The sequence below is a fragment of the Lycorma delicatula genome, chromosome 4 (genome assembly GCF_047948215.1).
Source record: "Lycorma delicatula isolate Av1 chromosome 4, ASM4794821v1, whole genome shotgun sequence".
NCBI lineage: Eukaryota > Metazoa > Arthropoda > Insecta > Hemiptera > Fulgoridae > Lycorma > Lycorma delicatula.
Genome location: NC_134458.1, coordinates 79,822,103 through 79,836,990, shown reverse-complemented (window position 1 = coordinate 79,836,990; position 14,888 = coordinate 79,822,103). Strand labels below are relative to the sequence as shown.

At 28.4% G+C, this 14,888-nt stretch overlaps 1 protein-coding gene across 3 annotated transcripts in view; it reads left to right on the top strand.

The window, feature by feature from the left end:
• LOC142323581 (uncharacterized) overlaps positions 1-8,005 on the top strand; it is a 52,411-nt gene extending 44,406 nt beyond the window's left edge. The window contains exons 9-10 of one of the 3 annotated variants that reach the window (XR_012756127.1): positions 1,335-1,504; positions 3,382-3,511. Coding sequence is in view for 2 of the 3 variants with exons in the window: in XM_075363407.1 (XP_075219522.1) it covers positions 3,382-3,610 (229 nt within the window). In the remaining variant the exon portion in view is untranslated. Of the gene's footprint in view, positions 1-1,334; positions 1,505-3,381 lie in introns of all 3 variants that reach the window. The other 2 variants (XM_075363407.1, XM_075363408.1) reach the window with 2 other exon arrangements.
• Positions 8,006-14,888: the final 6,883 nt, after the last annotated feature.

Here is a 14,888-nt window from a genome sequence, read left to right as displayed (position 1 = left end):
ATTAAATAATACAATTTTTTTGTTTTATTTAATAATTTTATTGAAAAACAGTGATTAAACAATGGTGTGTAAACTTCTTTTATTGGAAATAATCGAATCCTTATGGGTTTGTTTGGTTGTCGCTATATGTAACTTACTTGCTTGTTTATAAAACAATGATGAATAATTATGGTTTTAATAGAAAATATGTATATTTAATATATAAATAATAAAGTTCAGCTTGCCAACATATAAAAGTTTAAATCATTCTAGTGCTTTTGAATTATTATACATCTTCAGGAATATCCATTTAATTATATGTGTAAAAATTCATTTAAAATTACTTATATAATATATATATATATATATATATATATATATATATATATATATATATATGAAACTTTAATTAATTTAACATATTTTATTTCAATTTATTCTATTTCTATTATTTTAAATAAATTTTTACACATCCTATAATTAACTAGATATTCCTGAAGATGGATAATCGAAAGGGCTAGAATGATTTAAACTTTTGCATGTTGTTGGTAAGCTGAACTTTTTTATTTATATATTATATATCATATATTGTTGGTAAATTATATACCTTAATATGTTGAGAAAACTTAATATGTGTGTTGTTTAGGAAAATAATTTTATTTAATTCAATTCATAGATTGTTTAATAAAGAAATTAAAATCTTTCTGAGAAAATAATAGGAATGCTAAAAATGTAACTGCTCCAAAAGTAAGCTTTATTTTCTGCTTAAATAAAGCAATATATTGTTGTCAATACCCTGGTAACTACTATATTTTATGTTCAAGATACATGTAGTAATTTTTTTATATTGGAAAGATGTAGCTGTTATGTTGCTGCTGCTGTAATCTGTCATGATATATATTCCAGTGCTGGTTGGGCTAATTTTTATTCTATTCATAAAATATATTCTGTGAACCTATTTAGTGTATCTCAGAATAAAAATGGGATACTTTTCATGGCAGTGATACAACTGAGTGATTGAATGAACAGAAGTAGGAGACTTGACTTTTACTCGGTACTTGAGTCCTATTTTTGATTTTTGTACAACCCTTGCATAGGAAACAAGAGTCCTTGAACAATTCCACAGGTGCACAGGATTAAACACTACTAAGCTTCAGTAAAGAAATGGCTGCCGTGCTGGCACCAGAAGATCCCAACATGGTTCCACAAATGGAATTGGGGTGGTTGACCCAATCCCATGGCTTTTGTCCAAATTTGCCCTTGGTTGTTTATGTAATAAATTCATTAAAATTAAATGCTAAAAATTAGTAAAGCATCACATATTCAAGTTGTGTGTTAATCCTTACATTTTTCAGATTAAAAACTTCTTCAGTATAATAATAAAATAGAGAGCCTGTGTGACCTGCTAAAAAAGTGATGAAACAAGCTAAATACTCATTCTTTTTGGACTTCTGCTTATTTGACAGAGCAGAAAATGAATCAAGAAAGAGTTCTTTTGCATTACTTCCCATCCACCAATATCTATGTAAGAAACTGATATTATTGAATTTTTTCATTTGTTCAGCATAATAAAATTAAACAATCAGTTTATAATTTTTATCAATTATTAAACTGAACTAAATTACAGTAACATTTGCCTTAATTTTAATGAAATTTACTCTAATTATTAATGTTTCCCTAAAACAAAGAAATTTTAATATTATGTAGAATGCTAATGAATGGATTCATTATTATTGCAGCTTATTTCATTTTTTAAAGTGTTTCCTGTAAATTTGCTAAATAATAATCCAAGAAATTTCTATATGTTCCTCATCTTTTTTTTTTATTACCCCACTTAATTAATCCTCAGAACTGGTTAATTGTTTGTCCGTGTTGGGTGATATCAGATCTACAAAGTTAAGTTTATAGTTGACCATTATGTTAGAATTCTTTTTTTTCTCAGATTTTGATACAATCTCCAACAATCACATAAAGAATTCATATCAAGTCAAAATTTTTCTTTAATTAATGGTATCAAGGTTTCTACACTTCAATCTGAAATCTGTATAACAAAGAATTTATTTACATGGCAAATTCTGCTGAAAATCTTTTGTTGAGGTAGAATAGGAGAACCTATTCTACCTCAAGAAAAGGGCAGTTCTTTCTCTTTACGACATACATAAAGGCACTTGTCAATTTTAACATATCTCATAACTCCTTTATTTTTCTATTTTTCAAATGCATATCTTTCATATAATTGTTATAATCAATACATGCAAGCTGCCACAAATTTAGATCTTTATCAAGTAAATTAACAGAGGTCATTTCATGTGATCAGTAGTAAATTAATCGCATGATCGCTTCAATGCTAATTTTTGAAATCTCAAGTCCTACCTTTTTCAAACATCAGTTTCATCATGGCTCAGCTTTGTACCATACCTCCACCTTACAGTTTTCCTAAAAACTGGTTTTATTTTGTGTCCATTTTTGGATTTTTTTTTTAATGAGAACAATCTCATATCTGTAGAAAGATTTAAAACTGCACTTTTCTTGTCCTGAAATATTAATGTACGTAATCAATATCATGATGGTTCATGTTGAGTGGGGCTGTAATGCACACTTACTAAAGAAAATTGTAACATTACAGTTCAAATTAAATAAGCAAAATATTGAATACACCATTCAAGTTCTAAGGGATTTGTTGTAATAAAATGTTTACGATTTTGATCATTTCATTTCATTTTAATTGTCATTCAACTTTTTGTGATGGCTATATATTAATTTATATTTTTTGTTTTTTATGTTATTAGTATTATTATCATAAATATTATTTTTATTGAAATACATTACAAGTTTAGTCAAAATCCTCTAATAATATAGTACAGGAGTCAGCAATAGTAAAATGTAGTTGGAATTATTAGTATATTACTGTGCTATAATAATTTTATTTTATACTAATAAGTGATAAAATATCACTTGTCAAGTGAATTCTTATCATTTCTCCTATAAACATTTTGGTATTTACACCCTTTACCATTTCAGTTCAACTAATTATTACATGTAATATTTTGATATTTATTTATCATTAACATTAAATATTTCCATCATTAAAAATAAAATATAATAATAATTTCTTTTTATCACTTACATTGATTGTATGTGAGACTGAAGTGCTAACCAAATTAATGTAATAAATATTCTAAGATACCAGATATCCAAAAAGTATAAGCACAGAATGAATATTCACAAAAATAATATAAGATTTGATTTGAGGATTAAGTCAGCCAATATTGCACAGCAAGTATTTTCAAATTATCTATTATTGGCTTACTTGTTGGGTAAGGGTTAAAATACACATAGGAGAGGGAGAGAGCGAGAGAGATAGCCTGTATTATAGCAACGTTTTCTGTGTTTTATTCTCAGAGACTGTTATGAAACACCTGGTAATATGCCTGCAGATAATCAGTATGGATTCCAGGACGATAGGGTAGATAGTTGCAGGTTGTCAACAGTCAGCTATCCACAACTTGGTCCACCTCCACCATATCCTGCCAATCCAATGCGAAGGCCTGCACCAGTGTCTGTTTGCTGTCCTGTACTGATAGCACATCCTACTCCTAGTGTTGAAGATGCTGTTGAAATTGTTCAGTGATTTAAAAATTAAATTATGTAACAATAAATACTCATATTTGGAATCAAAATTTAGTGCCTACTTCTATTATTTATTTACTAAAGTGTGGTGTGTTTTTATAATGTTAGGCAGATTATCATTATTAAATAATGAAGATAGATATGATAATAAAGAGGTTGGTATGTTTTTTACAGAAAAGAATTAATTATTGTGTTTGTAAATTACATCACCTGTATGTAAGTGTTAATACATTCTACTGTAGATCCATTTTCTTTGTTATGCATTCTTCAGATAATTCCTTTTTGAAATTAGTCACTGGTTATGCAAATATTGATATCTGTAAATGAATATTTTTTGATCTTTTAATTTTTTATATTTGTTTGTGTTATTTAAATACATGTCTTAAAATTGTTTTGAAATTATTGCTGTGTACATTCAAGGGTAATTCAATAAACAAGGAGTCAGACTTATATATTTGCAACAGTTTATTCAGATAATTTAATAATTTTTACAAATCAATTAAAAAAATAATAATTAAGAAGTATGAAAGATCTTCCAAAAGCAATTTCATGTGCTTCCAGAAGCCGTATTTATTATGTAAAATGATTTTAGAGAAATTAGAAATGACGCTAGTGCACATAAAAATAATTCACATTTATCAACATCAAATAATACTTCAAGGCAAAGAATAAAATACATCTATTTTCTATTTGATTGGCAGTAAATTTCTTATAGATACTCCAGGAGTATACGAGTATATTTTATGCCTATCAGTCAGTATACATAAATTGAATGTCTGTATGTTTGTGCTTGTTAACTGATTGATAGTAAATTTGATACATCTGCATAATAGTACCCTCTGAACAATGTTTTTATCACTTTGGTCTTGATATTTTAAGTAGGGGCCAGCTGGAGCCCAACAGAAAAATCTGAAAAGCATTCTAGCACCTCACTTGGCATTGTGGTGAGTGGGGGCAAAATCCAAACTCTTCTCCAATTGAACTGAGAAGAGAAACAGATCTGAAGGTGCATTAGAGAAATATATTTCTATCTCTGTTGTAAACTAAGTTCTATGATAGTGTAAAACTTGGTGTTCATCCCACTTTATGTCATATTGTTGAAACCTGCTGTGGTTTATTTTTGGAATATGCTTGTAGTATCACCAAATTAAGTTTGAAAGTTCTCTGTCATTTATTTTTACTTACTGTACTTAGTGTATCTAGTGTGTTAGTATGCTTACATTTTTATTTTAGTGCAAAGTGATTTTTAGAGAGTGAGTGTTTGAGTAAATATTGTAAAAAAAATTGTAAAATGACTGTTAGAGGTAGTGTTGGTAGCAAATGCCGCTGAGAAAGTAGAATCATGTACGAGGCACCTGCATATTAGACAGTTAATCCAAAAGTAAAGAGAATCAACAAAAAACAATCACATAAAATTATATATATATATATATATTTCATTTAAAACAATTATTTATTATAATCATTAGATACAGTCAGAATAAAGGTAAGAAGACTTACCTAACTAGCACTTTTGGAGTGTTACTCCATCTTCAGCTGTCAAATATATAAATTATGCATAATTGAAATAAAATTAAAAGTAAAATTTTAATAAATTTCATTAGTATGTAAATACTTATGTCAGTAATTAAACCTCCTATATCTACCATGGTAAGGTAATGAGTCTGTATTTATATAACAGTAATTGATTATTAAGTGAAAAAATGTATACAAAAATAATTTATACTGTGATGTTAGTTGTTTAAATTAATAAAGCAGTTATTATTTGTATATAAATATTATATTTATAAGAAATATTACTTATTTATTAGTGCTCAGAGTTACAGGCTGATGTTCAATTATAACTGACGTAATATATATTTTTCTGGATGGTAGATGAATATTATATAGTGTGTGAAAAATGCAAAACCTCAGGGATTTAAACCCAGGATCTTCTAGGTGAAAGGCAGAGAGATGGTACCATTCTACTGCAGAGGTTGACAGAAATTGTAAATAATAATATATTGTTGTCATCTGGGTATTATTCACAAGAACGTAACAAAAATAAATTCTGGTTTCCAAGTTTCGAGAGTGAGACATTAATTTTTTTTTAGCTTTAAATTACATTTCCTCATGCTGATCAAAGACTATAATAAATAAAATAGTTTATTTCCTTTCTAACATAATCCCTAGGATTATTAATGTGTACTCATTCTACTTCTCTAATATGCCAGCAGCAATAGCAAAACTTTTTATTTATCACTTCATCTTTCTTATCTTTTCCTAATCATGTAGGATGGACACTTTTGGCTGGGTTGTTTTATTTTGCTCAATTCCACACATCATTCTCCATTAGTCTGTTTCCATTCAAATCTTTGCATATTGTCTGTCCATCTTCTTGGTCTTCCTCTTCCATTGGTACCTATACTATAAGTTCATTATTTTGCCTTCTACCTTCACATACATATTATCCCTTTTCATGACATGGGATTATTCCAGAAATCTTCTTTATTGGATGCTTATATAAATTTAATACTTTAATGTCTGATTTATCATACTGCACATCCATCTCATAAATTTCTATCTTTGCCTTAACTAGCTTCTTGTTTCCAACCATAATAGTAAATATATTTTCTATAATAGTAAATTTATTTTACATAGTATAAATATGTAAAGCAGGTATATATAAATTATTTAAGCATATAAAACTATATCATGGTGGAAAAGTTTCAGAACTGTATGCATGTGTTAATTTTCAAATTAGAATCTCTTTTTAACAATTGTTGGCTGTGAGTTTTTCCTGCTTGAAAATCAGTAATATTTCCACTTCTACTGGTAACACGAATACTTGTTTGTAACAGTGATCCAGGTTTGATCTATGTCTAGTTTTTAAAAATTCATGTTTTTTAATCAAATAATGATAATTATATACATGCCAAGTCTAGTTTTCTTATACATGTTGTTAAAGTTCAATACAGTAAATGTATTGAAGCCCATCCTCGACCTCAAAGAAGAAGACATCCACCTTGTGACTATACCGGTTTCCACACCACTCTCTCTGTTCTTAGTCCTGATGGGCTTTACCATCAGGGCTAGAAACTGGGCATTACTGGAGTCTTTTAGACTCTTTAAACTTGATAACACAACACAGTCATCAGTTTTTCCTCTGTCAGGATGCCACCAGTGCAAATGCTTTGGCAGAGAGTTCCATCATTGTATTTACACAACTTACTATCGCCTTTGTATGACCTCTTCCAACCACGATCACCATCCATTCTGTTTTCTAACCACTGTATTGAAGCCCATCCTTCTTGAGTAATGTTTATGATAATTCGGTGTGAATTAAATTATTTTAATTCTACTGTTAACATTTCAGTAATTTCTTGGTAGGCCACTTTTAAACTGATCAGTTGTAAAAATTTACTCTATTCATGCAAATATTCCATATTACTTTAGTATTAAGCATTTCTAATCTAGAAGTCATAACTCTTATCACTGAATATTGTTCTTTTTCTGAAATTGACACTGCTGAGCAAATTTTTATTCACTAAATAAGAAATTAGGCTTCCAGTAATATCAATTGAATAGCTCTCTTTTGTGATGAACTGGCTGGCTACTTATACATTTTTTGTTCAAAATCCATAATATTAATTTTTTTTTTTTTTAATGATTATAATATATTATGTAAAGTATTATATAAGTTAGAAGCTTGTGCGTGAGAGTATGTATCGAATTTTTATAAAGTGTGATAAAAAATGCTAAACCTGATTTATCCAGTTAAGGATTTTTGATCTTAAATTGTTCATCTCTTTATTTGTTGAATAACTCTTAATAGATATAAAAAAAAAATAGCTCCTCAGAATGTATATAATAAATACCTTCAAATAAAGATGTATAATCTTGTTTAAAATTAAATGTGTATTTTACAGTCAAAATATTGGTTTTAAATGTAGTTAAGGGAAACAAATTTGAAATACTTAAGATGATCCGTGAATGATTGTTGTAGAAATAATAGTTGCACTGTTTCTGTATTATAGAATAAGAAATTAGATTTGTATGAAGAGTTTTGTTATAGTCAGTTTAAGAAATTAATGTTATAAACATCTAACAGTGTGATACACATTTGTAATCTGTTGTTGAGATGTTTTATTATAAATTATGTGTTAATTATATTTGAACTTATTTATTTATATATATTTTTAAGATATTTATAAATTTTTATTATTTATATCAGACTGTTTGTATGATTCATTTATTTATAATCATATCACCCCATTCTCAAAGAATAGTTGCTTATGTGTATTTTAGATTACATTTTTATATGTTATTAATACAGGATTTTATAAGATTTGTAACAATAATACGATTTTTGTTTGTTCTTAGCAAAAATAATTAAAAATATTATTATTAACCTTAATAGTGTTGATTATTTTTTGTATTTATCCTTACATGATATTATCCTGAGTATCCTTATAGTACTTATCTAAATTTCTGATAACATTATATGTTCATCAACATTTTCCTGTTAACTGTATACATGTTTGATTAGTTTTCAAAAATCCAGTGATGTAACATGACCTAATTTTAAATGAAGGGCTCTACATCACAGCATTGTGATCTTCCTCCAGCATCGTGGATCAAGGCATTCTCCCAACAGCCTTAAAAATTCTTGTGTGCCTATTTTATAAAAAGGGTGATAAAACTCCAGCTGAAAACTGTAGACTCGTATCTCTTGCTGTGAAAATTTGCTGAAATTAAAGAAAATTTATTTTAAGTATTGACCGAATAGTTATCTGAAAAAAAAAGAATAATTTCAAAACACCAGTGTAAGTTTTGCAGCTTCGCCAGAATGCAAGGTGCTACGGAAACTTTAGTTTTCAACTTGTCGATGGCTATGGACCACAACAAAAGGGCTATAGCTATATTTCCTTGTACTTTGCAAAGGCTTTTAATACTGTTTCACATAAAAGACTGTTAACAAAATTTAAGAGGGAAAATTAGATTAATTTGATCTAATTATGACTGATAGAAGGTAATTTATTAAGATGGCTGATATAGTTGGAACTCTTGTCACTTACAGGTGGTCTAGTCGGTAACATTTATTCGTTGAAGAATGTTATAGCTTATAAATAGTAATTCGTTCAGTTTTATTCATAATTTGTATCAGTACTATTTAAATTTAAAGCATTATAATGCTTTACTTTTGTCGATGATATCGGACTTTATAATAGAGAAGAGCTTGATTAAGTCGAGACTTTATTTGATTGCCAAAAGATATTTACTGGAAATAAAAATTTGGGTAGACTTAAACTTACTGTTTCTGAATGTAGGTAAAATTTGTTTTATTATTGTTTGGGGAGGTGCTTATTAACATTTTTCAAAAAGATAAGAGAGTGGTCTGAAAATAAAGGAAGGTATCAGATTGCCTGTAATAGTCAGACACAGGTTTTGAAATCAAATTAAGGACTACAAAATTTACCCAGAAACAGAAAATTATTTTGGTTGCAATTTAGAAATGATGAAATCTAAGTTGAATCTTAAGAAAGTATCAAAAACCGAGTACTAAGAGATGGTAAAAAGATTTAAAGAGAATATTGTGAAACAAAATGTAGATTCTAGCCTAGAAGTTACTGAAAAAAGCAGATTATTTGGAAAATATGTATAGATTAGATTGTACAGTTAATTAAGGTAGGAAAAGAGATTTAAAGTAATTGTTGGTAGAAAACCTTGGGTACTGAGAAATGTATTAGAACTGATGGGAAGAATGCAGAAAGTATAAAAACACAAAAGATGAGAGACAGAGAATTGTTTCAACATAAGAAATTAAATTAGTAGACAGTGCAAAGCTGCAAAATAAGACTCGTTGAAGGTATGCATTTTATTTAAAAATAATAGAAAATTATGAGAAATTGAAGCCAAATTTAAAAACAGGTCATATGGAAGACCAGTGTTTAAGGAGAGAAGCATGAGGTAACTGGTAGCAGGATTACGTGGATTAAACAGTGGAAAAATAAACTGGTGATTTCAAAGGAGAATAAACTTTGACCTAAATTTATCAGATCTCTGCCAGATTTAAATGATTAAATTTAAATAAAGTTATTATTACAAGAAAAAACCATTAAAAATGCATGATATACCAAATAATCATTATGCTGATTAGAGATTAATTAGGAGGGTAAAGTAAGCTTCACAAATTTTATGAAGATTTTAATAGAGGTATTATTTTTAGATTTCCAAAGAAATCAGAAACAGAAAAATGTGAGAAATACTTCACTATTAAGTTTGTTATTTAAAGTTTCCAAACTATAAACTAGAAAAATAGAAAGACAGATAAATGGGACAGTAATTAAAGGCCAATTCAGTATCAGAAAAGGCAGAGGAACATGAGAAGCCGTTTTAGTTGTCCTAATTTTAGAAGGTAGGTGGATAAAAATTGAAGTTTTACATATATGGCGTAGTAGATAGTGGATAGTCATTTGAATGATAGGAATAAATGTTTGAGATTTCAAGTTGAACCGGATTGAAATGTAAAGAAGAGTTATGTTCAATGTCTGGAAGCTATTATATAAAAATAGAAAGTGAGAAAAGGGAAGCTATAGTATGGAAAGTAGTGATAGATACTAATCCACAACAATTCATAGTTTTAGTATATAAAATTTGAGATTAAGATTTCAGAGGTTCATGGAAAGGAAAAATATGCTAGTCATAAATACTATATAAAGTCAAATTAATTGACTATAAAAACATCTTTCCTTGCATCCCGACTAAAATTTTAAATCACTTTTGGTAATTTAGCTGTTTTTGTTAGATTTAAGAGCCTTATTTTGTACATTTATTTCACAATTTAACAAAGTAGCATAATGATTTGTGACATTAATTTGTAAAACCTTAAAAAACTGTCAGTAAGACAATTTGGTGTCTTCATGCTCATATCATTATTTTTTTACTTTATTAACATTAAATTTATAATTAAAATGTCTTGGTTCAATTAATTATGAAGCTTTCACAATATTTCGCGGCGACCCTGTGAAGAGGCTGCGGTTCCCCGGGGCGCCTCTGCCCACAGTTTGGGAATCACTGCCCTAAAGCATAAACCGATAATAAAGAAAATTTTTTCAATACTTCAGTTGCAAACCTCAAGTGGTGGCAGCTAATTTCAGGATAATATTAATTCTAGTCCTGAAGTTTCTGGCAGTTATTCCCAGTTACATAGAACGTAACGGTAAGGGTTCTTTTAGTTATCTCAGAATATTTTCTTTCACGCATTAGAATATTATCACTGAAGTAGCAGTTGGATAATAATGATCCTGTCAGTCTTTCAAGCCGAAGGAAGTTAAAACTGATTTTTGTAGAACGGCATGAATGCCTCAGCGGAAGATGGGTGCTGAAATTACCAACGTTTGAACAGAAGCTGATGCGAATAGAAGTGTATCGGGAGCTTCAACTTCTGGTAGCGAAACGGCGAGGCCTATCTGAATTCCATCGCGACTATTGTGAGAGTTGACTTCATATTTACGATGGCGAAAGCAAATAGACGAGTACAGTAAAAATTATCGTTATCTCTGACGCCAAAGTTGTTCGGTCGGCGGAAAAGGTAATGGTGATTTCCTTTTTCGATTACCGTAAAATTGTCTACCAGCTACTGGACGGTATTAAGTGAAGACCCGGTCGAAATCATTTGACGAAAACGTTCTCAGCTTCATTTATCTAGTTGCCAAAAATGTTCTAAAATATAATAAGCACGCCTTCACGTTGTCAACATTGTTGGTCAACATGTGATTAGAATAAATATCAAATTGTGCCCCACTCTTTATACAGCCCTGACCTTGCTCGGTATAACACTTTTCTTTCGCCTGAAATCGGAGCCAGCGTTTCTACCTTACAACAGCCGTTCTGACAAAAGGGCAGGCTACTCTGAGGGTTATGTGAAAAAAACGGATTCCAATATATCGTCCAGAAATAGCAGACACTGGGTCAAATGGTTACAACTCGATGGGTACTACTTTGGAAATGATCACATGAAATAGGATTCTGTCTAGTTCATTTTCATTATTTTTTGACTAGCTCTCGTATGTTATTGAAAACGTAAAAAAAAGCACCAACTGATACGGTTATAAAAGATAAAACCAATAAAAACTTGTACCGAGAAATAGCAATCGATCTGACAATCAAAGACCATAAATTAAGTCCTTTACTCCCGTAATCCTAAAATTATTCATGAAAATTTGCAGTTTGTATGAACATCTTGAATAATATTTTATTGAAAAAGAAAAACAAACACCGTTCGTTACTGTTATCGGAGATAAAAAGTAATAAAAATCAATACAGTTTGTAATAGGAAATTTTCAGTTGATTACAACATTATCTATGATCATAAAAAACTCTTTTACCGATAATTGTTTTTTTGTAATATCTATTAAAAATTGTAAAATAAACGAAAAATTTTAACGATACTTTACTGAAAAAGTAAAAAATGGAACTATTTTTTGTTACAATTATAAGGAATAAAATGAAGTAATGAAAATGTTCAATATGTAATTGTGAACCTTCGGTTGACTACGGTAGTTTATTATCAGAAAAAACTGTTACACAATTAACTGTAATATCTATTCAATATTTAACAAATTTCAGACATTATACTAAAAAGAATAAGCAATCCTTTATACTTTCAATAAATATTACTGAAAGTTTTCAAATATTCCAAATTTGCATGGATTTTCCTGCTATGTTGGGTGAATTGGACTTTTTCCTTATGATTGTGGAGATCGATTGTCGGTTTTTGGAAACAGCTCTTGTAACTTTATACATACATACATATTTTATCTATTAAAGTATTAAATACGGTTTTTAAATTTTTCTATAAAATATCATTGGAAATGTTTGAACATTACAATCTCATATGAATATTTTAATAGGTTTATGAGGAATTTTTCTATGATCTCGAATTATCTAGTTGATCGGAGGTTTCGGTTATCTATTTTTTAAGACAGAACTGAATTACGCTTGCTTTTACTTTTTCAATAAATATTACAATTACAGTTTTTTTTCTTATATGGTATTTTTCACATTGCTTTGGGTTACTGCCATTTTACGATATTATCGAGCTTGTTTGAGGTTTTCGGTTACTACTTCCGGTTTTTATTGCTTTTTATTCGGTTCTATATTTGATAACTGTATCGATTGTTGATTGTTTTTGCTTTTTCAAATAAATATCACAGTTTTTAAACACGGCAATTTTATAAGAATATTTTTGTTTTTAATACGTAATATGACATCTTTAAGATTCTGGACTTTCGAGATTAATTGTCAATTTTAGTTTTTTTCTGGTTTTTATTCATTACTGTATTGGATATTAGTTGTTTTTACTTCTTTAATAAAATATCATTGAAAATTCGAGTTATTGTAATGCCGCATAGATATTTTTCTAGTAATGGGTGTAAAATATTTTTCGTAGTCTGGGAATATCGAGTTCGTTTGGATGATAAATTTGTTTACTTTTTACTTTGTTTCATTTTATTTTTTTTTAAACCGTTTGGGATGATAATTGTTTTAATTTCATCAATAAATATTAATTAAATTTTTCGTAAACTGCAATTCCGCGCGGATATTTCTACAATTATTGGTATAAAGATCTATTTTCTGATGTTGTACTCTGAAAGTCGATTGAAGGTAGCTTTTTACAGGTAAAAAAGATTTTATTTTAAAATTAGTTTTATTTTTTATAATCCTTCGGATCATTTTTCAGTATAATACAACCAAATATTCTAAATATTAAATTTTTTTTTTTATGAATATTTCTACATTTTATAACTTTATACTGTAATGGGGTTAAAAAAAATCCCTATCGTTTATTAATTAGGAGTTTCTTGATGATCTCAGACTAATGAGGTTGCTAGATTCTTGACAGATTCTTTTCTGTTAAGTACGGATTATTTATTACTTTCATCTAATTTAATCGTTTCGGATGGTGCTTATTTTAAGATTTAAAATACTGACAGTTTTGCAAAAATATTTCTTCACGTACGGGTGTAAGGACTTTCTTATTATTTTGGACAATCGAGGTTGATTAATGTTTTTCGATTACGGTTCGAATAACATTTTCGGTTTTATTGCTCCTAACCGTAACTGATGTTTTTAAACCTTTTTTAATAACATATCACCTTATATTTTCAAACTATTTAATTTTACAAAAAATGTACGATTTTTCGTAGTTAGGGATGTCTTTAATGTTCTTTGTCTACATAGATCGATAGCGGTTCGCTGTTGCCGCTGACAGGTATTTCATCGTAACTTTTTATCTTTTATAAATGTATTGGATTAATTATTTTATTTTATTTTCTACAAAATTTCATTGAACTTTGGAAAGCATTCTAATCGTGGTTGAAATTTTGACAACTATTAAATTGATGGATTTATATTCTTTGATTGTTGAAATTGATTGAAATATTCATTTACTAATCGTATCGCTTTTTCTGTTTTTAGCTCTATTAAACATGGTTTTGTTTTACTGTTTTAATAAAATAACAGTCAATTTTCAAATATACCATTTTTTTTTTGTATTGATAAATCTTCAGTTATTGGCGTTAGAGTAAAGAATGTTTTAATATTATATATTATTGAGGATGTCGAAAATTTCTTTTTATTAATCATGATGTTTTTTTAATTTTTAGAAAACAATAATAATTTAAACAATGTCGGAAGGTTATTATATATTACTTTTCAAATTATAGCCTGTATGACTGGTATTTGTTAAAATATCGTAATTTTTCGAGGAAGTATTTCAGCTATAAAAGTGAAATTGTTTTTATTATAATCTACGATTCTTTTTAATCGATTTAACAATTTATTTTATATGTGGTTGATTATAGATATTGATGGAAATATTTACCATGAATTATTCATTTACATTTAATTTTTACAGCAACTATTCTGTTATCTATCCGTACCAATTTTCATGACGAAGCTGGTCTTTAACAATTTTGGTTTTTCAATATTAGAAATTTTGAGTAAATCTCTAATTTATTTATATAGATATATTATTTGTATATCTGTCTGTACATATATATATATATATGTGTGTGTGTGTACATACTTTTATGTGTGTGTGTGTATACTGTACAGAATGCTTCCTTTTTTTAAATGCCAGCTTCTCCTATTTAAGATAATCTGGTTTTAGTGTGATCACGCAGTCAAAATAATCAAGAATATATTACGTTAAAAAACTATCATTTTGAAGGATTTTATTTTATAAACCTTATACGATACTTGTCAAAAGTTTGTTTGTTATTTCAAAACTCATC